The sequence below is a fragment of the Myotis brandtii genome, unplaced genomic scaffold (genome assembly GCF_000412655.1).
Source record: "Myotis brandtii unplaced genomic scaffold, ASM41265v1 scaffold237, whole genome shotgun sequence".
In the NCBI taxonomy this organism is placed as follows: Eukaryota; Metazoa; Chordata; class Mammalia; order Chiroptera; family Vespertilionidae; genus Myotis; species Myotis brandtii.
Window position 1 is genome coordinate 3635959 of NW_005358943.1, and position 26707 is coordinate 3662665.

The 26707-nt window shown below is 37.9% G+C and overlaps 1 protein-coding gene across 1 annotated transcript in view; it reads right to left on the reverse strand.

Annotated features, from left to right (window-relative positions):
• Nucleotides 1–26308, reverse strand: part of PTPRO (protein tyrosine phosphatase, receptor type, O) — a 97008-nt gene extending 70700 nt beyond the window's left edge. The window contains exons 1-6 of the mRNA XM_014540176.1: nucleotides 26035–26308; nucleotides 18094–18252; nucleotides 15547–15699; nucleotides 12738–13181; nucleotides 10727–10888; nucleotides 6724–6920 (exon numbers count right to left, since the gene is read on the reverse strand). Coding sequence (XP_014395662.1) covers nucleotides 6724–6920; nucleotides 10727–10888; nucleotides 12738–13181; nucleotides 15547–15699; nucleotides 18094–18106 — 969 coding nt within the window. The 5' untranslated portion in view covers nucleotides 18107–18252; nucleotides 26035–26308. The remainder of the gene's footprint in view (nucleotides 1–6723; nucleotides 6921–10726; nucleotides 10889–12737; nucleotides 13182–15546; nucleotides 15700–18093; nucleotides 18253–26034) is intronic.
• Between the last annotated feature and the right edge of the window lie 399 nt (nucleotides 26309–26707).

Below are 26707 nucleotides of genomic sequence, written 5' to 3' on the forward strand. Positions count from 1 at the left end.
CTTTATACCCATCAGTGTTAATTGTAACTATGTACACAAGAGACACATAAACCTCTAACCATAATCAAATCAGCAATACCGTAAGGAGAGTCTGACATTCTAAATTGTAGTGTCACCCGATGGCATATGAAGATCAGTACAGGAATGCCTTTAGTCCCTTGTCACTGAGAAGCATATAATAGCTAATTATAGAGATGGAAATGACTTCAGAAATTAGCTAGTCCAAATCTCTTAATAGATTAAGAAAGTAAAGCAAGAGAATGCCCAAGGTCACATATTTAGATTCAGTGCTGGGACTAGAAGCCTAGTGTGTGACCTCTAATCCACACTACAGGCGAGTCATGGCTGAGCATAGAGATATAGCAGAAGTTCTTTTTTTATTTTATTTGAATTCTTTATTGTTGAAAGTGTTACATATGTCTCCTTTTCCCCTCATTGACCTCTCCCCACCCGCTGCTACTCCCCAGCACATGACCTTACCCCCCTACTGTCTGTGTCCATTGGTTATGCTTTATACTAGTACATGCATACAAGTCCTTTGGTTGATCTCTCACCCCCACCCCCCTCTTTCCCCACACACACTCCCCTGCCTTCCCTTTCAGGTTTGTTGGTCTGTTCAATGCTTCTATGTCTCTGTATCTATTTTTGTTCATTAGTTTACTAGAGGCCCGGTGCATGAAATGCATGCGGGGTGGGGGGTGGTGGTGTCCCTCAGCCCGGCCTGTGCCCTCTTGCAATCCAGGACCCCTCGGGTAGGGTCCCTAGGCCTGGTTGGTGATCAGGGTCTATCTGGGCTTTCCTTCCCCCAGCTGCCGGAAGCTAGTCCCGCCCCCGCTGCTGCCACTGCTTGTCATCTGTGCGGCACTGCTCCTACTCCCTGCTACTGGTCACCTCCCTCTGCGGGGGACAGGTGTGGAGTGCGATAGCTTAGCTGGTCTGACCTCCCTCTGCGGGGTGATCACTGGCCGGCTCCACGCACCTGTCACAGCATCGCTGGTCAGTGGCCTGGGCTCCCTCTGTGGGGTGATCAATTACGGGGCTCTGGGCTCTGCGATCGATTGCCCAGCAGAGAGAGGCCCTGCCCACCCAGCAGAGGCTCCACAATTGATTGCTGTGCAGAGGGCGGCCTGTGCCTCCCTCTTTGGGGCGATCGATTGCAGAGTCCCCCCTATTGATCGCCCCACAGAGGGTGGCCTGGACCTCCTTCTGCCTGGCGATGTGGGGTGATAGTGGGGCTCCTGACCAATCGCATCGCATCCGCCTTGTCTGGCCTGGCGCCAGTGCATGTCATAGCGTGATCATCCGAAATGTCATCCGACGGTCATTCTGCTGTTTGGTCAATTTGCATATTATGCTTTTATTATTATAGATGTTGTTCATTATATTCCACAAATGAGTGAAGTTCTTTACAAGGCTATTGTGACTCCATGAAATAATGTTGTCAAGAACATTTCTTATTAGATGAGTTCCTCTTAAAAAAAAAAAAAAGCTCTTGATTATGTAACAAAAAACATGTAGAGAAAAATAGTGAAAACAGATAATATGTGCCTCTTTAAATTCAATGTTGGTGTGCATAATGATTGATGATTACGAAGTATAGTTTAGTGCTTCTGATGTTGACAGTCTTGCTTAATGGAGAGAACACAGGTATTCTGTTCAGACTGCCTGAGATCAAAATCCTGATTGATCCCTCATAAACATGGGAATTAATTGATAATTTATAATTTTAAAATAATTTTACCTTGTTTTCCTCATTGACAAAGTATAAACATTACTATTATATATCTCATAGAGTCCTAAGGATGTTTAAGACAGAATATTAAAAAAGTTGACTCTTATTACTCATCAAATTTTTGGCCTCTAAGGTACATAAAATTGTAAAATTGCCGCAAAGGTGCTTAAATAAATGGAAAACAATATTGTTGACGCCTTACCGATGCCATAGTTTGCCAAAGCCTCATCACAATTTTAAGAATAAACATATGTTTAGTGATATAATACAAAGTAAAACCTTCCCAATACCAGAAACTGGTTCTACCCAGCAGAAATTGTACAATTTGTATTGGCACAACTTTCTCTACACATAGGTGACCCCACAGCATGCCCAAATTTATTTTCAATTAATTTGATCAAAATAAGATTAAACTGAATTAATGTTAGCATTTCCACCTTTCCTTTTCTATTTACACATTATTTACTAGTACATCAGGGTTTCTTGCCCAGGTTTTAGAATTCATTTCTGCTGGAAGCCATCTAGACAAGGCCAGTCAACTAGATATCCTCATTTGATAGAGCATTTCCTGAAGAGATAAGGTATGAATAAGAACGTGTATATTACACACAACTAAGCTATACTTTTTTATTTCTGTAAAATACATTTTAAACAGTAAAACTAATACTATTTGCTCACTGTAAAAATTATTCACATTGTAGGAAAGTAAATAAATTGGAAGTCTTACTGTCCTCCTTCCACCATTTCCAACATCTTGGTGGGCAATCTTCCAGACCTTCCTTGGTACATCCATCCATAAATAATATGCTATTGAACCGTATAGGTGTCATATTATCAATATGGCTCCAAACTTTTCTTTTAAATTTCACATTCTAGACATACTACCATACCTGTGAATGCTGACCTAGTTCATTCCTCACTCGTTAAGCACATCAGAATAACACAGGACATAAAGAGTGTACATTGTTTCAGGGTGCTGTTAAAGTTCCTTTGTTTTGATAATATTTTAGGCAGTAGTTGATTCTGACTATTCAAATGAGTACCTAGAATCACAGTCACTTAAATGTTATAATAATGAATTTGTCCTAAGAAAATTATACTTTTGAAGATTACTTGTAATTTATCAATTTTTAATTAAAATGAATGGCTATCGCTTAAATACCCATATAAAGGCTTATGCTTTTGGATTGAATGATAGCCCTTTGGAAGGATTCTCCCAGCCCACTGGTGCCCTCAGAACCAATGTGAGAATAACCATGTGAATGTAGTAGTTTCAGGGACACCGACCTTGTAACAAATCATAAACACCAATCCCATCCCCAAGTTTTGAATATTTGCTACCACCCTATATCTACAATTCTGTCCCTCCATGCCTTCTTATTTATCCTAGACCTTCTTACCTTCTTGGGGGTGGATTGGAGGTAGGAAGAGGAAATGCTCCTTATTAAATAATATGTATTTTATTCTCTAGAAGATCATTTCATACCCCCTCCCCCAATTTCCACCCCATCTTTGAATTCCAATATTTCCTCTCTCCCACTCCTGACTAGCTTAGTACTCACTGCAGAGAATTATATTCAGCCTAATATTTCTCCAACTAGTCACCTTCTCAGTTAAAGAAATGGGAGGAAAGATGGACTAGACAGTATAAGAAATACTCAATAAACTCAAATAACTAGGTTGAAATAGATGGTGGTGAGGGTTCCTTTGAGTCTGAAATGATCTTATTTCTACATTATGTAATCCTTATTCCACTAGTTCTTTTCTATATATTTGTTACAATTACTCAGGTTTTTCTATGGAGAAACCATAGAATTGCTCCATCTCCTTCCCTTGATTAAAAAACAACAACACCCAGTTAGATTTGTGTAATAATAAAAGCTAACAATTCCTTGCACACTTATATTCTAAGCACTGCATTAAGCATCCAGACTTTGATCTTTAGTACAACTCTACGAGGTAGGATATGCTTCTCCTTATATTACGGATTAAGACACAAAGACATAGAGATGAAGAAAGGTGCCTAGGGACTCATAGCTGGTAACTTAAAATCAGGTCTGATACTGGATTTGAAGCTTTTAGTCACTACTTTTGACCTTGTCAAGATGAGCAGTGAGGGTGACCCCCTCCCTAGTGTAGCACATGCAATCCAACTAAAACGGTATTTTTTTAGTATTATGATATATATATATATTTGCTTTTTATTTTAAAAGTATAATTTCAGATCACTTAAGTCCTGGTCTCAGCTCTAACACTAATCAGTGTGTAACTTTAGGCAAGTCCCTTAAATAGTTGGCCTCTTAGCTCTACCATTTCTTCATTTATAAAGCCAATAGACTGATTTTTCTGTCTTCTGATTTTGTCATCTAGTTATACATTCCTATAAATTGTCGAAAAACACTTATGGACCAAGGCACATCACATATAAAATATATATACATACATATATTATATGATGCTTCTTAAGTCTGAAATTTATCATTGTGTGTGAGTGTTTGGAGAAAATACCAAAATCACATTTGACTTCAGAGAATTGACTGGGCCCTTTATATAACACCGACTGAGCACTGACTATGTTCAACATATATTCATTTATTAATGAATAGCGTAAAATGGATGTTAGGAGAGATATATCACAAAACTCCTTTTCCCATGAACAGTCACATACAAGCACATACATGGAACAAAAAAAAACCCGATATGAAGAACATATATGAAATGAGGACAAATTTAAATTAAATTAAAACAATGTACCTACATGGAAGCCAGATGCTGAGCTTTGCGAACTTAAGGTTCAAGTCAAATTTGTTTTATTCCTAACATCTCACCCAGGATCCACCTACCACAAAAATCAGTGGAGTTGTAGGAGGAATAGGGACACGAGCAGAGAATCTCATGGATGATCTAGATGAGATATAAAGCAATGATCCTATGGTACAGTTGATGGTAGAGGCAAAATAGGGAGAATGAAACTGTAAAATAGTGAAATGTTCCATTAATTGTGAATATTTGTTTGTCTTTAGAATCACACTTATTTTCGAGCTGTATTTTGAATTTTCTATTTAATGTAGTCACAGAACCACTGAATATAAAACTAAAGAAATATTGTTATTATTTTCTTTATGGGTACTGATTGCTTTAGAACTAAGCCCAAGTCAGACGGATTCTGGTGAGAACACCTTCTAGATTCCTTTGGTCAATGGTCACGTGATTGTAGGTTGGTTTTTGAGACTTTTTGAACTGATGTTTACTTATCTGAAAATGTGTGTGTGTGTGTGTGTGTGTGTGTAGTGGGATAATGGATGATGGGGGTGTAACAATAACAAAATCCTCAAAACATTCTTGTAGTAATTGAAATAACACCTAGCGCAACGGTTTAGTTCCCACTCTCTATTTTAAATATTGGTCTCCTTGCCTATAATCTTTAATAGTTTCATGTTTGCACTTCACAAAGGTGCTATCAAAGTGCACTTAGACCAGCCCTTTCTGGATCATTTGTAATGTATACTATCTATCTATACTTCTAACCTTCTATTTCCATGTAAAAAATACATAATTTGCATATTAGTTGGGGCAAGGAAGAATATACCTTGGAGCAGTCAAGTTCTAGGTCACGTTCTGTAAGAGAAAAACATTTTCTATCAATGCCCAGAGTCAATCATCTTTGGTGTGCTCAGGGAAGGAAGCTTATAAGCTGCTCAGTGAGCAATGATGACTAGTTAATTGTTTCAGCATATTTACTCCTTAATTTAATTCCAGTCAAGAGGTGGCCTCAGCTTTAAGCGTGGGCTTATCTCAGCACACGAAGGCTTTCTAGTGCTCCAAAGACTACAGTTCCTGAATTCATCTTATCAATTAAAAAATTCTCCCTTTGAGTTTCACTAATGCCTGACTTTTGTGGCATAAATGGAAGCATCCCAAATAGCTTTCACATAGCAGGCATCTTTTTTGAGTATTATATTTCCAGTGTACTCCACATGAATTGATACTTTTTTTTTTGCCTTTAGGGGGGTAAATATTGTGTTTTGTAAGATAGCAAGAAACAGTAAATTTGATCTAATGAAATAATAAAATGGAATAAGTAATAAAATGTAGTACTAAAACCAGGTTTTAGGAAAATGCTATTGGGCTCCAGCTCCTGGTGGGTATTCAGGACGTGGGAGAGGGAGGCCTGCTCTCGGCCGCTCTGCTTGGCTTCATTCAGGACTGCGGACAGGTGTGTGCACATAGCTGGGAGCCGCTCCCGGAACTGCTGATCTGCTCACTGTCTCCACCTGCCCTCTCCTGTGCTCAGCTAACTCCTAACATCCTACAAAACTCTTCTCAGTTGTGATTATTGAGTTTTTTACTTTATATCCTTTTAATTTTTGAATTATTTTTTTTCAGTGAGCATGCATTACTTTTATAGTTAAAATAACAAGGAAAAGAGAGAGAGAGAAAGAGAGAGAGAGAGTAAAAGAAACAAAAACTGCCCCAAATTTTCTCTCTGGTTGTCCACTCTCCTGGTGGAAAATTTTCTCACCAGTTTTCAAATCCTCTCGCCTCAATACGTATTTACTCAGGCCCTGCTCCTTTCTGTGAACTCATCGCTTTCTGCGAACGGCTTCCTGGTCATTTTCAGCCTAGGCCTTGTTTTATACTCTGCAGTAATTCTATGGTCAGTTATCCATTGTTCTCACTAGATTATAAGCTCTGCAAGAGCAGGACGCATAAAAATATCTAGATCCCCAACATCTATCCTAGTATCTGGTACATCATAGGTGCTCAGTAAATTCTCCTGCATGAGGAATGAAAGAGAAAGGAGACAGCCACCCTCAGAGGGAAAAGGAAGATGACTGCGACCCAAGAGCCATGCACACTCATTCCCCGCTCCTGTCCGGGCTCACGGAGCACCAGAGACCTGAGCCCGGCTTCCCCCGTGGCCTCCCCGCTCTGCCTGCGAGGCTGCGCTGCAGCAGGTGAGTGAGCCCACAGCCAGTCCCTTCCTTTACCTGCATGCAGTACTGTTTTTCTAGCCTCTGGCTCTCCTTTTGTTTCTGGCAGGTGAGGGACACCACAGACACAATGGTGCCGTTGTAGTTCTCTTGGGAGGACGTCCAGGACATCAAGGCGGTGGTTGAGCTTAAAACATGGACACTCACATGTTGGGGTTTCTCAGTGAGCTCCTCCATCCACTCTCCCGAAGGACCTGAAGGTTTCAAAGGAGAGCACAAGGCACTTGTCACCCTGAGATGGTTGAGACAAAAGGCTGGTTTTAAATCATGTTGTTTCGCCTTCGCCCTAAAGAAGATATTCCAAGTAAGACTGGTGCCTGGCCCTGCCGGCGTGGCTCATTGGTTGAGCGTTGACCTATGAATCAGGTTATAGTTCCATTCCCGGTCAGGGTTGTGGGCTTGATCCCAGTGTGGGGTGTGCAGGAAGCAGCCAATCAATGATTCTCTCTCATCATTGATGTTTCTATCTCTCTCACCCTCTTCCTTCCTCTAGTCTATATAATCAATAAAAATATATTTTTAAAACACATATTTTAAAAAAGATTGGCAGCCTAACTGGTCTTGATATTGTCTGCCCAGCTACAGCCCGGCACTGTATCCCTCATCATTGACCTAAACAGCAGCCACAGCAGCAAAAATACCCTAGTGAGCGATAGAAGCTTCATTTCCATTATGTGCATCTGAGTTAATTCTGGAAAATACTTCCCTGGAGCGAATTTACTTCTCTTTTAACAAAGAGTGGATGTAGCAATGTGACATGTCATCAGTGTTTATAATTTCTTTGTTGCTAGGATCTTTGGTCTCTAGAAATAATTACTTTGAGATTCAAACTAGCTTCTCCTATAGTTGTTTAAAAAAAATCCAAATTTGGTAACAGTAGGATGGAAGAGGCAGGGTGTGACTATATTAGAGAAGAAATAGGCAACAGGCTGGCTCAATTATAGAAGCTGGCTAAAACCTGGGGATAATTTGTGGACACGGTGGGTTCCTCATGATAAAATATATCCATAGAATTGCCCCCATTAGCTTCATTCTCTTGGGTTTCTAAAGGGGTGATTAGCACTGTGCCTGACTCATAGGAAGGACTCCAGAATTATTTAGGTGATTATTACCTACAGAGATTCCTTATTGCAATTCCAATGTGGAACTTCCTTTTATTTGCTTAGGAACTATTTCCCCATTCCTTAATAGAAAGCTGTCTTCCTAGGCTGGGACCCAGATTAGGAAAGGGATGCTAGTCTCAGGTTCACCATAACTGGGGCAGGGGGAAAAACAATAATGATCATGGCAAAGAGATATGGCATGCATTACCTACGAGGCTCTATTTTGAGTCTACTAGTATATGTGTTTATAAATTTAATCCCTTAATTTCCATAACAAACCTGTGAGACAAGTACGAGTATTAATCTCAGTTTCAGACAAGGTAGCTAAGGCAAAGGGAGGGTAAATGAGCTGGCATTCACACACAGAAAGTCTGGTTCTCAAACCCATGCAGTGGCACAATAAATATTTGTTGAATGTACAACAGAATTAATAAATAGACAAATAGCATAATCCCAGGCTAGGATTTAATAGTTTGGTAGCAGAAGCAAGATGTATACACAAATAAAATAAATCTAGAAAAATACCACACTCGTGTTGTGTGCTATGAAACAGTAGAAACTCAGAGAAGGGAAGAGCCAGCACGGCCAGAATAGTTGAGGGAGTTTTCTGGAAGCTGTTTACACTTGCAGGGGACCCTATGAGCAGATGAGGAAATGTTTGGGTTAATGGAACATTGTTAGCCTCATGGGAAGAACTGAATAGTAAACCTTGTTCGCATTCTCAAGGGATGTCACGTCAAAGATCTCCCATCATTGGAAGCCGGGGAAGGCAACCGTGACTCTTCTTTCTGCAGGCCTTATGGATCTTTCAGGCCTCTACCAGAGGTAACATTTTTGGTTTCTTAAGTAAAAGTTTATATGGGACATTGTCCACATGTTTAAGCTACTAAATAAACTGATTTCTCCCCTCTGCCCTCCTCCTGTTTCCCTTGTCCCCCTCCCCCCTCCCTTTTGAGGATATTTGATGAAGGTGGTATTTTGCTTTTGCAGATGATGATAAAGTATATGGTGGTCATTCTCTTTGGAGAGCAATGTTTACCCATTTCCTTCTGTTTCTTCTTTCTGCTGATAAGAGGCACATTAACGTCCCGATGAGCTACAAACTGATTTTTAGCCTCTAAATTTCTGGTAAACAAGAGTCAGATTACATAAAAAATGTTACAAGCATGCACCATTTGTTCAACTTTTATTTCATTTATTTATTTTTTAAAATAGATTTTTATTGATTTCAGAGAGGAAGGGAGAGGGAGAGAGATAGAAACATCAATAATGAGAGAGAATCATTGATTGGCTGCCTCCTGCACACCCCCTACTGGGAACCGAGCCCGAAAACAGGGCATGTGCCCTTGCTCAGAATAGAACCTAGGACCCTTCGGTCTGCAGGCCGACACTCTACCCACTGAGCCAAACCAGCTAGGGCTTTGTGCAACTTCTAGAGCAGTGGTTCTCAACCTTCCTAATGCCGTGACCCTTTAATACAGTTCCTTATGTTTTGGTGACCCCCAATTTCATTGTTACAAATGGAACATAATTAAAGCATAGTGATTAATCACAAAACAATATGTAATTATATGTGTTTTCTGATGGTCTTAGGCGACCCCTGTGAAAGGGTCCTTCAACCCCCAAAGGGGTCGTGACCCACAGGTTGAGAACCGCTGATCTAGAGGCTACTTATTGCTCTGCTATTACTTTTTTTTGGTAATCCTCACCTGAGGATATTTTTCCCCATTGATTTTTAGAGAGTGGAAGGGAAAATGGGGAAGGAAGGAGAGAGAGAAACAAAAAGAGAGAGAGAAAGAGGTGAGAGAGACACTTTGATTGGTTACCTCCCGGAGCCGGGGATTGAGCCTGCAACCCAGGTATGTGCCCTTGACCAGGAACTGAACCCGAGACCCTTTGATTCATGGGCCAATGCTCTAACCACTGAGAAAAAATGGGCCCGCACTTTGCTATTACTTTTTATGGAATCAGTAGAAGCCATCCTGAGACTTGACATTGGGCCTTTTAGGATGCTCTAGCTTTGTCTTCTTGTGCCAACTTTAGGGTGACCACATAGGTCTTACTAAACGTCAACCTTTGTCTGTCTTTTGTGCTCTATAAGCTCAACATTCTAATGAGACTTTTCATGCAGTCCAACAATATCAATTGTCATTACAACCTTAAACAAAAGTCATATTTCCCAAACTGTTGTTTATGTCCTTTGAGAGTTTGTTGTGCCTAGAGTGAAAGGTCAGCTTAATAAATGTACAATTAGCCCTAGCTGGTCTGGCTCAGTGGATAGAGCAGACTGAAGGGTCATAGGTTCTATTCCAGTCAAGGGCACATGCCCCAGTTGCCAGCTCTTAAACAAAAGTCATATTTCCCAAACTGTTGTTCATGTCCTTTGAGAGTTTGTTGTGCCTAGTGTGAAAGGTCAGCTTAATAAATGTACAATTAGCCTTAGCTGGTCTGGCTCAGTGGATAGAGCATCAGCCTGTAGACTGAAGGGTCATAGATTCTATTCCAGTCAAGGGCACATGCCCCAGTTGCCAGCTCAATCCCCAGTAGGGGGTGTTCAGGAGGCAGCCAATCAATGATTCTCTCTCATCATTGATGTTTCTCTCTCTCCCTCCCTCTCCCTTCCCCTCTTCTGAAATCATAAAGATATATTTAAAAAAAATGTGCAATGACTGCAATAATAAAAAAGTCCTTAAGTTAAATCTGTAGGTTTGCGACTACTAAACATACATATATTTCCTCTGCTCTCAACATTTCCTGGATTTGAGACTCTCTTGACCTTGAAGAATTCTCAGGGTCTCCAAGGTTTGATGAATCATTGATGCCTGAGCATCATTAATCTCACCAGTTCCATTGTTCTAGCTCCCCTATAAGTGTAAAACCGTTTCTTTGGTACTTACTGATATAAAAACTGAGTGATTTTGCTGACTGACTTTTTCGAGTTTCACAAGATCCTGAGGAACTAAAGGTTGTCACAGATAACTTATATTTCCCAGGCTCCTTCAGTTCTGTAACAAATTCGTGTGCTTCTTCAGCGACTGTCAAATGTTCAGTAAAGTTTTCTAAATCATACATAAAAAGAGAAGATATATAAATGGATAACTGGAAAGGCCTTAACTACAGACAAGTTAATTCATTAAAAATGTATTTTTTATATTGTCTCCTTCCTTTTGTCAAATTCAATTGTACTTCTAAGCTAAAGGTACAATAATTAAAAGATGACAAAGGGTTTGAATTGATTTTCACAATAGTTTTAAATAACCAAACTACAATATGGTGTCCAAATCAATAAAACGAGGGTGAGTATATACAGTGTATTTTTAAGTATGGTTTCCCAACAAAACTACATTCACAAAATAGAAATAGAATGTTAGAAAATAGCAATAATTAACTTTGTCACCCAGATATAAGGGCTAAAAAGTAACCAGCAACAAATATCTTGTATGTTCCTTGCGGTAGCATTAAATATCCAAAAATGCCTTATAATATTTAATCATTTCTAACTAGAAATAATGATTCAAAAATTATTTCTAGTTAGAAATAACTCCTGTGGATATATTTTCTGACACTTGTAATATTTTTCTTTTATCTGTTTGCTTCTAGAACTTTTAAAAATAAAAAATAATTTTTATATTGCTTCAAAGTCCGTCTCCTGCTGTTTATGACTTCCTTTGAAGTTATCATCAGTTGGTGATTTTAACAGTCTTCCACAGAACACAGTGCCGTGAGATAACAGCACATTTGAACCTTTACAGAAATAGGTATTAAAAAAGAATTCTGAGTCACAAGACCCTATTTTCCATAGGATATATTGAGGAACAGACAAATAAAAGCTAGAATAAGGAAACTTTAAAAAAAATACAAGTGATTCCAGGCAACTGTCACAACTTTTGACTCAGATAATTGGAAATGACTAAGGCTTTCAGTGTTATACAGTACCTGGGTATGGTTTACTGCTCTATCATCTAGTCTAGAGGAATCCACAGATTTTGTATCTCATTCTACTAAATGAAATAGGGGTGAACAATATGTCATATATAAAATGACATGATCTTAATGCCCTAATCTGCAAATAAAGTTGTCATTGTTACTTCGAATTTTGACAACTTGGCAACCTTTACAACCCCTACTATGAGACTGGAAGGCATACAATGAAGTATGTTACTGTACAAACAAGACGAACAATGAATAACTATAATAAGCTACCAAACAACAGTTTAAATATCATTCGTGACTCAAATGTACTGAATGCCATGGCGTTGCTTTTTATAAATTAGTGGGCTAAAATATAAAGAATGACTCTAGGATGCTGGATAAGTGAATACAATCGATCATATGTTAGCTATAGTGAAAATACCAATTGCTGTGCATTTTCTGTTTTACTACCAGCTTCTCTTTGGGAAGATATGAGTGGTGTTGCGACCAGGGCAGCACACGCAAGGGAAATAATAGCTAGAGGAGCCGACATAGGCTTGAAACTCTTGGGAAAGTAGCCATTTTGTCAGAAAGATTCTTTTGCTGCATGCTTCAAAAACTAATGAAAACAGAAAATGTCTCCAGACTAGTTTTATCATTTGTGATGATGGTTAGACCTTTAGTTCAAAGTCTTCCTGATATAAGGTTTCCTTCAGTAACCTGGGCCTGGGAAATGGTGGGCAGTGAAACGTGTACAGTGGCCAGTTCTTGCAATTTAGGAACTAACCAAACCTGTGGATTCTCATCCGATGTGTTTGTTTTGTTTCCTAGTCTCAGTTCACACTGGATGCTTAATTACATTCCTGCCTCTCTTTCTCTTTCGCTATTAACTGTCTCCCATCAGCCTTTCTTCCTAAACTTAAATTTGAGAATGTTTCCATTTCCTTCCCTTGGATTGTATCACTTCTTACTCCCTCTGATTTCCTAGTGCTTTACCTTCTCTTTCTATGTGGATATGGAACCCATCAAAGGCAGTGGGTGGCTTTGGTGGCAACCAACTGAGTATCATTTGCACAGGGAAAGAGGAGAGGGAGCCTGACGTTGGCTTCTCGGTCTCGCTGAGTGTGTCGTTATTTTCATATCCCAGGGGAAGCACCCTGGCAAAGCCATCTCCGCTTTCCGGAGTTGCAGATGCACTGTCCCACCAATATGGCTGGGGTGTAGTTTCATAGTCACTGCTGTTAACATCAGGCCAACCAGAAGAAATGTTGCCAGAGGGAATTTTAGGAGTTTCATCTGTAAAATGGAAGAGTTTGTCTCTTCCCATGGTATCGTGTGGCCTCATGAAGGATTCCTCTGGGAAACTGCCACTCTGTTCTTCCCAATTGTTTTTGTTCAAGTTTATAATATGGACCGAGATGTTTCGAGGTGGATAAGGGGCTGTAAGAGAAAGATACATTTTCTTTAAATTTTCAAGTAATTTTTAAACTCTATTATAGTGAATGCATAATCTATTCACTAGTCAGATACGCAGGCAGATTTACAAAATAGAGTTTAGTTTAACTTCTATATTTCTATGTTCTCATTTATATCAAGAACAATTGTGGTTTCCAGTACACATACATCTAAGATTTTGTGAGTGATGGTTTGACATTTGTATACCACTAGTCACAAACTAGTGTACCACCAGTTACTTTAACTTGTGATATACTATGCTTGTCCAAGTGGTAATTTATGGCTTTACTCCTCACCTCTCTACAATATAAAATACGAGCACAAAATGTGTTTATGAATTATGGAAGCATACTTTTATAAAAGTAGAAAATTATGAAGGCACATTGCATGGTCTTTACCTGCAATAATTTCCACCTATTCTTCAAATAGCAACTGAAATATTACCTCTTCCATGAATGTCTAATGAAAGTTAATCTCTCCCTCCTTTTGGTTGTTATATAACTTTATACCTCTTTTTATAACATTCATTGCATGCTGCCTTATAGAACATCTACAGGACATCTACCATTTTTTTAAAACATTTTATTGATTAAGGTATTACAAATGTGTCTTTATCCCTCCATTGTCCCCTCATCCCCCCAGTCTTGCCCTCACCTTCAACCCCTGTTGTCTGCGTCCATTGCTTATGCTTATATGCATGCATACAAGTCCTTTGGTTGATCTCTCTCCCTTACCCCCACCATCCCCTACCTTCCTTCTGAGGTTTGAGCATCTGATCGATGCTTCTCTGTCTCAAAATCTGTTTTTGTTCATCGGTTTATGTTGTTCATTATTATAGTCCAATGAGTGAGATCATGTGATATTTATCTTTCTCTGACTGGCTTATTTCACTTAGCATAATGCTCTCTAGCTCCATCCATGCTGTTGCAAATGGTAGGAGTTCCTTCCTTTTTACTGTGGCATAGTATTCCAGGGCATAGATGTGCCAAAGTTTCTTAATCCACTCCTCTGCTGATGGGCACTTAGGCTGTTTCCAAATCTTAGCTATGGTGAATTGTGCTGCTATGAACATAGGGGTGCATATGTCCTTTCTGATTGGTGTTTCTGGTTTCTTGGGATATAGTCCTAGAAGTGGGATCACTGGGTCACCCATTTTTGAGGACAGGGAACCTTTCTCACCAGTCTCTGTCTTCCTCTCAGTACTTAGAACAACTCCCAGGTAAAAGGATCTCAATTAATGTTTCTTAACTTGAATTGAATAATTAAAAATACAAATAGAATCTTAGATGTTGACATGAGTTAAATTACATAGTTTCCTTGTCTTGGCCTAATTAATGAGAATCATGACAACTTAAAATTTTAGATTGGAAGGGCCTCAGGGGTGATCTCATATAAGCCATTCCCAATGTTCATATGAATGGACTCTCCAGCATTCCTACTGAGTGAGTACTTACGCATGTCAGGCACAGACAATTACATTGTCTAATTATATTAGACACTTATGTTGGTATTGGTAATGGATATTTAGTAGGTATATGTTTGTTTTAACCATCTAGTCTTTCACCCATCCATTCGTTCCTTCATCCATCCACCCATCTATCCATCATCAAAGCATCCATCCCCCCATCTATCCATCATCAATGCATCCATCCCATAATAGTGTTGTATATTAGTTACATTACTAAAATTAAACACTACAAGTTTTAGATACATCTGAATCCCAATATTCTCCTTTAATAATCTAAATGTCTGTACTCAAACATCTTCCATCTGTTTTTCTGCTTTATGGGCCTATAGAATAAGTGATGTCTATTTGATCCAGTTAAGTTATTTAATTCTAACTTTTGGTTGGATCGTGTACTTTTTAATTTAAATATTATACAACTATGATTACACTGACATATTTTAGAGTTTCCTTATTGAATATTTAGCTAGTTTCTTTTTACACTGATAGAAAATTTGTTTTAGATTATTTAAATACTTTTTAAAAAGTATTTATTTTTAAAATACATTTTTATTGATTTCAGAGAGAGGAAGGGAGAGAGATAGAAACATTAATGATGAGAGTGAATTATTGATTGGCTGCCTCCTGCACACCCCCTACTGGGGACCGAGGCCACAACCCTGGTATGTGCCCTTGACCGGAATTGAACCTGAGACCCTTTTGTCTGGAGGCTGATGCTCTATCCACTGAGCCAAATTGGCGAGGGATGTTTTAGATTATTAAAAATATATATTTATTTTCTTCCTTAGCTCTGGAATAGAATTTTTCTTAGAATGATAAAAAGTACACATACAATGTATAATTTATTACTTTTTTTTTCAGTAAATATCAATTTTCAGAACTTACCAGTTCTATGCTGTTTGGGTTCATGACTGACACCACTGTACTCCACAAGAGTACTTTTATTAAATGTTGCCTCAGATACCAGCTGAAAGGTAATATTACTATAACATATTCCTGGCAGCCAATGATTAAATACTGTTTTTCCCTTAAAAAAATCTGGGAAGAGAAAAAAATCAATTATATTAAAATATTGAGCTTCTAAATGACACACACTTTTAGGAAGTTCTAATCAAAATGATTAAATATCAATAAATAGTATTTCTTTCAACTTCTAGCATGAAAGTAATAAAAATTTGGCATAAGGTTAGAGATGAAAATCTGAATTTTTAAAGTCAGTCCTGAAAAGATTTTTGTGCAAAAATTGGATATAACTGAAATTGAATTTTAATCCCAGGAACACTTGGTGTATTAAGTAGAGAACATGTACAGAAGTTGTGGAGATTAGGTTTATATTAGCTATTTACTTTAAGATGAAAACTAAAGGTATTTTGCCACTTTATGACTTAGAAAAAGTAATTTTGCAAGAAATGTTTTCTCTAGGCTCACTTGTATAAACTAGTGTATTTTAAAAGTAGAATGGTTTTATCTGACAGTTGCAGACAGAACCTGCTCAAAAAGGAAAAAAAATAAGAATTTGGAATTAATTTGGATATAATTTAGAAAACATTAAAGAAAATAACAAATTTAGAAATCCAGTCTAAGTTAGAAAGAAATGAGAGAAGGAAATTAAAAATACCACTAATGAAATTAAAAGCCAAAAATAATTTTAAAGTTAATTGAAAAAAGAGACCATATTCACTTATTTAAAAACTCATGGCTTTTAACTCCGCAAAAGTTCCAGTGACTGCTTTTAAACCACTCATGATCTTGTACTTGCGTTGTAATAATAAACAAATAAGGCCCCACTTATTAATTTGCAGATAATGTTTTCATTGAAAATAAAGAATGCAATAACTTGCGGAATCTATGTTTATGCTTATTTAAATATTTTAAAGTTTTAAAAAACTGAAAAAATGCACTGTGTATTTTCTAAACAGTGCTTCATTTAAAAAAGAAGTCTATGGAAGAAAGGAATTTGTAAAAGCAGCAAGTTAAAATGATATCTTTCTGGACACCATGGACATCATGACCTGTGTGTTTCAATATGCATTCCCACCTCACCAATACATGTTTCCAGTTACAGCCAGTCAACTTTGACACCATCATTTAAGCCCTGGCAGAGAATTGTTATAGTCTAGTGCAGCCGTGGGCAAACTACGGCCCGTGGGCCGGATCCGGCCCGTTTGAAATGAATAAAACTAAAAAAAAAAAGACCGTACCCTTTTATGTAATGATGTTTACTTTGAATTTATATTAGTTCACACAAACACTCCATCCATGCTTTTGTTCCGGCCCTCCGGTCCAGTTTAAGAACCCATTGTCGCCCTTGAGTCAAAAAGTTTGCCCACCCCTGTCCTAAACCCTCACAACAACAATGCTCTTTGGAAAGTTAATGTGGAAACATCAACTAGAGGTGAATAAAAGATTTTCAAGCCCAGTGATTGCTTTCCCAGTGTATAAATTTGTTGGGAATCCGGTAAATAAAGTCTTCTGACTTTTCTGTAATACTTGGTAGCTCCGGTGTTGGAGAGTTTGGGGAGGGAAGGGGAAGAAAAACAGAATAACAGTTCAATAAATCAGAAAAAGGCTCCATGGTACAAGAATGGCAGATTGCAATTTATATTCATTCTTTTTTGTTTTGAGTTTTTTTAAAAAAATTATTATTGATTTTTAGAGGGAGAGAGATATAGAAACATCGATGTGAAAAACATTGATCGGCTGCCTCCCACACCACACACCAGGGTTTGAGCCTGCAACCCAGGAAATGTGTCCTGGGTTGCCTCCTGCACATGCCCAGACCAGGGTCTGGGCCAGGGAGGAGCCTGCAACCAAGGTACATGCCCTTGATTGGAATCGAACCCAGGATCGTTTAGTGTGCAGGCTGAGTTTTCACTGAGCTAAACCGGCTAGGGCATGTCCTGAGTATTTAAGTTCCTCCACTTTGATTCACCTCCAGTGAAGCTGAATGCCCTCTCTCCTTCTCTCTCTCTCTCTCTCTCTCTCTCACTCCCTCTCTTCTCTCTCTCTCTCTCTCTCTTTCTCCATCCTAGCCCACCTCCTAACCCACCAAAGTCTACTGAGAATTTGGCTTGGTTCTTTTGAAATTATTAATTCCCCTTGGCTCTCTTCTTTCTCTCTTCTCCCCACAGGAAATAAATTCATGTTACCTTTGGCAAGAACAACATGTTACCTTTAGCAAGAATAACATGTAAGTGACAATAATTTGAGTATTTATTATGCTTATGCATGAAACATGACTTTAATGAACCAAATATTCTAAGACTCCTCATCACAAGATTGTCATGAATAAATAACCATTTTAATGATTTATTTATGGTCAAATAGTGAACTATAAGATTTATTTAGAGCAAGGGTGAAGACCATTTGGCAAAAATCATGTAAAAAGTAATAATCAATTATCATTTATTCATTCTTTCTTTTGCCTCTTACCTTTATATAACATTGTCCGGAAGTCTTTACCTTCCCAATAGCTTATGTTTACTCTTGTGAAGACATTATATTTTTCTGGATAATGAATTTCAAAGAGGACTCCTGTTTCAGGTGAAGGTTTATAGTCATATATTGAAACACTAGTTACAGGTAGAGGTTCTGCAGAAAAAGAGTAAATGAAGAAAGGGAAATGGGGCAAAAGGGAGAAAGGCATTATCCATACTTGGGAGTACCAAGGAGTGTGCCTATCAAGACTTTACACACCGATTTATCACCTGCGAGCACGAAATTCCTCAGTACACATGAGCTGAGTGTTCTCCTTAGCAGTAATTAATAAAGTACATTTTATAGTGTTTCCTGCCTTTCAAATAACTTTGATATTTATTTTTTCCATTTACCTCAATCTAAGAAGAACAAACAAAACATAAAAATAATAACTCAGAACCTTCAATTTACTCGTCAAAGAAAATTTAACAAGTGTGTGGCAGAATCTATATCTCCGGATTCCTAGTTCATTTTTCTTTACCCCCAAGCCAATAAAATTTGATATTAATAACAGAGCAGTAACAGAAAATACATTTGACTCTGACCAAGGGTAAATGCTTACATGAGCATTTATTTCTTGTGTAAACTTAGCACTTATCTTTCTATGTGGAGTATAAGATTGCAAACCATCCTATGTTGTGATAATTAGAGTTTATGGTGTTTATCAAACTACTCTTTCTATGGAAGTTTTAAGTATGTTTATTACTATTTTGTTCAAGTTGTTAATTCATCACAAAACTTTTTAAATACTTATTTAAAAAAACACTGTGGTTGGTGTATGTCTGTATTTCCGCTGCATCCCACCCTTCAGCAAAAGCCTTGTAAAATGAGAGTTCCCTCATGCAGTAAAGGAACTATTGGGTAATTTCTACTTGAATAAAATTTATTCAAGAAAAATTTAAAAATAACTTGGTTTGTAGTCAATTATTGCATTATAGAGAAAACACACACACTTTGGTTCAAAGTTTAAAAATAGAGAGGCATTTTAGACATAACCTACAAACTAAAGGAAAGCAATATCCTTAATTTAAATTTTAAATTTTTAAAAATTTCAGCTTAATTAACATAGGAAACCAAAGAAGACTTAGTTCATTTGACAAGTAATTTATGGAGTTCCTACTTTGTCTCAGTATGTAGCTAAATAACTTCCCTTTTGTTCCTCGGGATCTTAACCTGCTTTTGCTTTGTTTTTGATTGAAGAGACCCAGGAAGGACTGAAATCACATGTTAAAGCTATGATTTTCCCTGGAATTTTCTTAAAAAAAACAAGCCAACATCTATAAACACGTGAAGAGGCCTTTAGATTGCAGCATGTATTGTGCTCATTTCAATGTAGACTATGAGCTATATTCTCTGTTAAAATGTTTCTATTTTATCTTTGCCCCCAACCCTGGTCTCCCCACTAACGGTAGCAGTTACAGAATGAACTCACTTCTGTGTCATGTAAACAAACAAAAACACCCTCCCTCCTGAAGACTGTTTCCCGTTGATTAATCCCAAAGAAGTCTGGAGCCATCTGAAGGTGTTTCTTTCAACCCAGTCTAATTACTAACCCGGGTAATCTACCAAGCCCAGCTATTGGCTCTGGATCTGAGAGAAACAAAATGAAAGCTCTCAGCAGAAAGCCGCCACAGAGCAGTAACTCTTCCATCGCTGCAGTCCCGTTTCACATCCTCACCGGGGTTCTGTCCACTGAGCAGAGAGATGGGGTCCAAGCAGTCTTTCCTGACCTGAGATATGAAGTCTGCACATCAAAGTACATGCAAACTTTGAAATTCAAGGTGCACATGAGGATTAGAGCACAGATGTTTTATTTTGTGATTTGTTGGGCTGCAAGCCACTTGAATCTTAAACTAAGAGAATTTTGTAAATGCCCACATACATGTTTGCTTCTTATATTTCTCTCAGCTTCAGCACAAGTGACTCAGGTCAGTTGTCTATTCTGAAGTCCAAGCCCAGGCATTACTGACCCATATTCAATCCAAGAATTATTGCTTTCAATGGAACTCAGATGCATTCTTTAAAAATATTTTACTATCTTATTATTATTATTATAAAGTAACGGTTATTATTATTATAAAGAGCCATAAACCAGAGCTGCTATTACTGTGTGTTTTTTAGTGATGACAAGGTTAAATCTTGATTTAATTCTTTACTCCTTTCTCTGTAGACACACTCTCATTTCTTGTCTTAGAATCCAGGCTGGACTGGACAGAGAAATGGAGTTGTTAGTCAATGTAAATTATTTTTAACATTTATTTGTTCATAGATTGAGGTCTAACCTCTTCGGCAAAGTGTTCTAGGTTGTTTCCAATTTTCCTAGCCACCCTTCCTGTTACTCAGCTTGTGATCTTAACTCCTTGCAGTTCACAGGTGTGCCATGCTATGCATGCTTCCACTCTGCACATAATTCCCTTTCCCTCTGTAACACTTTACATTCTCTATTCATTTGACAAATTTTCATTAATTTTTCAATGATTGTATGTTTCTGTGATATCTCTCCAATGTTCTTTAAGAAGGCTAGGCACTCTCTCTTACATCATTCATGGATAGCATTTATCATATCTTGTAATGGCTTGTTTTCCACTTTAGTATACCACCTTTGAGTGTGGGTATTTTTATTGATTTTTATTTCCCTGGCACCTAGGACATGGCATTGAGAATGTAAGCAGTAAATAAGGTAAAAACATGAATTATTTTTATTTATAGTAGTTAGATTGGTGTAGAATTTCCTATTTGTAGAGTGTTTGTGTGTGTGTTCTGCAGTATTTGCAGCCACTATCTTCAGGACTACTAGCTGAGGAGATATTTCCCCAATCTCTGAACAATTGTTCTTATGTACCACTTGATCTATTGAGAAACGAATTCTTCTCTCTAAAGTGGGCACAACATACTGAAAGTTCTCAATCAGTTAAATATTAATCAGATGTCAGAGCCTAAGGGTTGTGAAACTCTTTTGAACTGGCCTAACAATGTGTTTGTGCTAAATTTATTCTTTGCCATGTTTCTCAGCTTTCTCAGAGAGCGCTCAGACTTAGAACAACTACAGAGAAATATCAAAGGACTGCCCAAGGGCCAATGCTTTGTCATTGCTTATTTCGTCAAGACAGGAAATGACTGCAACAAAGGTCTCGTTTTATTCTCAAGAGCAATGTGTCAATTCTGTGAGTAGATACTACAAATGTTTCCTCAACTTTTAAGGAAAGCTTCTCATTAGAAAAGATAAAGATGGCAAAATTACACCACCAACTAACAAATAATGATCATTTTAGAGTTCAAAAGTAATCTTAGTCAACATGTATTTGAATTCCCTCCTTTTTTTTTGAAGAGAAAGCTGAACCCCAAATGTTACCTCATGCCTAATGTCATAGAAATATTTGTGCATCAATACACAGTTTTTATATTCCCAACCTATGATCCCTTTCGAAATCCGAGATCATGTAATTGAGCCTTTAAAAATGGGACAGAAGAGGAGAGACTGAAACCATATTTAGTTTCACTTTTTAGAAATCAATGCCAGTTTCCTTTTCCGCTTTATGATGTAGAAAGCTGCAAGTCAATCTCATTTCCTGACACCCAACAACAAGAAGATAAAGCAAAATAATTCGTGAGATCATAACTTTCCTGGCATCTCTCAGAGAGGTGAGATTGCAAGGCAACCAAACCAAGTAAAATGCAGAGTGACAAGCCCTCTGAGGACAGAAAGGACACAAGGTTTTACCTAGTGGAGCATGGCAGGAAGAGTTCAAGCAGAAAAGAAGAAAGCAACTAAGATTTCAATGAATTAATAAGGATGCATATGTTCTCAATGACAGTTTAGAACTGCTCTGTCCAGGAAGTTAGTTACTAACCACTTATGGCTATTTAAATTTCTTATGAAAGAATCATTCAAAATGAAATAAAATTAAAAATTAGTGGCTACTGTACTGGATAATGCAGATATAAAACATTCCCATCTCCCCAAAGTTCTAGGACAGCACTGGTTTAGAATGACTGGGAGTCCCAGACACAAGTTGAGTCCATGGTCTCTCTCAAGCTCTTCTCATGGGCCTTTATCAGGTGCTCATGAGAAATACTGAGGGAAAGAGAGCCACCCTCTGGGGCACAGGCATGTAGATGATGATTGGGCTACTTAAAGATCTGGGAGAAACCCTTTCTTAATTCCCAGGACCTATCTTGAATACAAAACAGAAGCCTTAAGGCATTAGGGAGGGGCAGAAAGATCTTTCCCTCCCAGTTTTCAGGCAAAGATACCCCAATTTAAAAGATATCATTTCCCAGGAGCGGGGCAGAAACTCTCTTGGACTCACTGTTCATGCACTGATACAGAGTAGAGTTCTGCTACCAGGGAGAGGAAGGACCATCTCTAACTCAAGACCTTCCCTAGCTTTAAGGTAGACTTTGGAGGCAAGGGGTAGGGAGGCTAAGAATGCCTTACTGTAGGGTCACAGGGTCTGCTTAAGGCTGAGGCTGGACCAAGGTCTCTAACTCAAGACCTTCCCCAGCTTTAAGGTAGACTTTGGAGGCAAGGGTTAGGGATGCTTAGTAATTTAGTAAGTAAGAATGCCTTACTTAGGGTCACAGGGTCTGCTTAAGGCTGAGGCTGGACCAAGAGAACCAAATCCTCCCCTGCTCCCACCAAAATCTTAGCACTAGTGAGAAACCACAGCAACTCATTGTTAGGGGAGGGGCAAAATCATGGAGCCCTTCTGTGGTGCAGGTGGGTGGAGCTCGCTGAAATCCAAGTCTATAACTGGAGACTGAGAAATCCCCAGGACCAATACTGGCACTCCCTCTGGAGGACTTTGAAATCCATGAACTAGCAGTGATTAATGCCTTAAACCCAGTTCAACTGAATTGACTCACCCCCACACTAACAGCTTGGCTTTTCAGTAGGGTTAAACTTAACATTGTAAATAATTACATTAAGCATAAATGCTCTAAACTTGTATTATCAAAATTGGTAGCTGTTACCTACATAAGGCTATTGAGCACTCAAAATGAAGCTAGTGTAACTGAGAAAGCACATTTTTTAAAATTTAATTTTGTTTTATTTCTTAAAGTATTACAAAGAGTATTACACATGTCTCCTTTTTCCCCCCCTTGACATTCCCCCGGCCAGCCTGAAAACAGCCCTCAGCCCCTCACTCATCGTCTCAGCCTCACCGGGGTCATCTCAGCCTCACCGGGGCCATTTCAGCCTCAGAAAGCACATTTTAAATTTTATTTCATTTTAATTAATTTTTGTTTAAAATGGAAAAAGTGTTATTTTGTTTTTATGTTGATTATGTTAAAATAATATTATTAACACAATGGATTATATTATGTTATTAAAATTAAGTTTACCTTTTCAAAAAGTGTTTACATTTTTCTACCTGAAAATTTATGGCTGTGTGATTAACATCCTATTTTTATTGGACAGTGCTGGTCTAACCACTTTAATTAAAAGGCAGAGACTTTCCAGATTGGAATAAAGCAAGATCCAACTCTATGCAGTCCACAGGAAACCTGCTAACATATAAAGACATAAGTAGATTGACAGTAAAAATGAAACAGGTATACCATGACAATACTTAGTAAAAGAAAACTGAAAAGACTATATTAGTATCAGACAAAATAAACTTCAACACAAAGCACATTACTTGGGATAAAGAGGGACATTGCAAACCATGAAATGCTCAGCTCAACAAGGAGACATAGTAATCCTAAAAGTGTTTGCACCTACAACATAACAACAGAGCATCAAACTATGTAACGCATAAACTAAGAGAAGTGGGAGGAGAAATAGACAAACCCAAAGAGGTAGGTGGAGACTTTCCCACTCCTCTATCAAGCATTGTTAGTCCAAGTAGTCAGAAAATCAAGAAGGATATAGAAGATTTGAATAGTTAAATTGACCGAAGTGCTCACAGCATATACATCAATATCGACCATATTTGGGACCATAAAACAAATCTCAATAAACGTCAAGTAATTGAAATCACACAAGTAATTGATCACACAGCATTTACTTAAGAATCACTAAAAAGATCTCTGCAAAATTGCTAAATTTTTGGTCATTCAACAGCACACTTCTAAGCCCACATGCCAAAGATGAAATCACAAAGGAAAATAGAAAATATTTTAAACAGAGCTCACTACAGGTGCTAAAATTTCAATGAGATATTCTAGAAATATTCTAATCAAATACTTACTTAACAAGTTTCTTTATGAGCCATTAGCTGAAGGGTGACTCCTCCAGCTTTGTCTAATCAGAAGTGGCCAAGGGCATGCTAATGAATGTTGAGTCAGCAAGTCCCTATCGTTTTATTTTGCTTTGTGTTTTAATCTTTTTTTTTCCTGGTTCTTCCTCCTGCTGTTTGCTTAACTAAATTGGATTTAGTATTTACTGATCACCTATTAAGCATAAGGTTCATGCTAGATGCTTATGAAATTACTAGAGGCCTGGTGCATGAAATTTGTGCACAGGTAGGGTTCCTAGGCCTGGCCAGGGATCAAGGTCGATCAGGGCCTTTCTTTCCCTGGCTGCCAGCCACCGGCTTGGGCCTTCCTTTGTTCCGCACCTCCCCCTGGTGGTCAGCACATGTCATAGCGGGCGGTCGAACTCCTGGTCGGTCGAACTCCCAAGGAAACAATTTGCATATTAGCCTTTTATTATATAGGATGAACATGAGTAAGACAAAGCTGCTGATTTCAAGGTGTTGTATTATAGGTATTATATATCTAGATCTGATGCCTGGACCTATTAACTACCAATTCACCTTTTCTGGAACTTGTTTAAGATAGCATTTTACCAGGCAAATGCTACCTTTGATTCAACTAGATCCTAGATTAGTTCATTATATCTGTAAACCTTGAAGGTCTTGGGTCTGTGCCATTCCTAATTTTTAGGACTCAATATGGATCTTGGGACTCTGCCAAGTAAAACTTTAAAAAAGTTTTTTATAGACATGTTAAAAAATATGTCCTCTAGCTTGATTCTGAGTTCTTGCTTCTTGGTGTTTCTCTACTTTATCCCAAACGAAAATATCACTATGTCTTTTTCCTTAACTATTGACAGAATTATCACATGTATTTGGTACTTTAAAAATTGCAGCCACCAAAATATTTGTGGTGAAGAACAATGAGCAAAAAGAATTTTGTTGAGCCATTAAATTACTCTATTGATAAATTGTACCATATGATATATAACAGCTTTTTTCCACACCTCGACATATACAGTAGAATTGCATCTCAATTTGAGATTAGGTATTAAAGTCAGAGTAAAGTGAACATCACATATAGTTAAAACCAATCCTAAAAATTTCCTAATATCAGCACTAATTTTTTAAGGGAAGGCCCACTGAGGGTTAAAATGCTAATGATTTTTCCCCCTGGCATTTTTCTTGGGCACTGGATGCCAAGGCTATTATGAAGATGAGGTGGGGAATAGTGACTGATAAATAATATCTTTTTCTCTCTCTCAGCTAGAAATGTAAAATAGAATTTGAGCAGGCTAACTATGAGTATAAATTAATGTCTCAAAAACCAAATTGCTTAATATGAGAATAAATGTTACGGAAGACAAATAGCTTAATTATGATCATACTCTTTTAAGTTACATAGTAGAAAATTACATGGTCCAATTATGAATCTAAAATTGTCATTCAGTCTTAAAATACCTCATTAAGGCTTACTTTCTTTTAGTTTTAAACATTTTTTAATCAAAATATAATAGTGTAACTTTATCAAGCTTCAGCAAGAAACTGTATTCTTAATATAAAGCAGAACTTTGAATTTTTGTGACTTGCCTTCCCTTGAGCTTGCCATTCTGCGCTGATTTCTCTTTTAATTAGAACCCTGTGAGAATACAGACAAAGAAGAAACTCAAAGGACAATATTACACATGATGCTTACTTGTTAACACAGTGATTGATCTGGATGGCTTGGTAACCGCATGTCCATTTACCACTACCAGAGTGATTATATAATAAAGGCCATGATAATTGGCCTTAAAGATAACAGGAGGAGGCAAAGTGCTGTTGAATTGCTCAAATTCGAAGAAGTAATTTTTTGATTCACCAGTTATCTTCACAACATACACAGATGATGGATTCGTGACATCTGAGGCTTCTAAAGAGACAATGATGCTATTATCATCTTGAACAGTTACATGGAGTGTTGTAGCATTCTGTTTAAGGAAAGAGAAAACACGGAAATGGAGGTCAAATTCAGATCAGAATAAAATTATACTGAGATAATTTTTCCAAAACTAATGTGGTCAGCATTACTTTGTAAAATAGAGTTACACCGTATACAAGGAAAGGCAGAAAGAGAGATTAGCTCTCTTCTGTCTCATGATTTCTCAGGGTTTTACTTTGAGAATTCTTTTTCAATGAAAAGCTGCTTCCAGTTCATGGGTTGTGTTATGTAATAAACACAAGATACACATCATGGAAATGAGTAAATAATGAATGAATAAAATCATCATGGCATTCAAATTCCAGAGAGGCCCTTGTTCTCGGTTCTGCTGGAGGAGATCTATTTTCCTTTGGAAGAAGAAATGCTGTGGCAGTCCTAGGAGCATTCT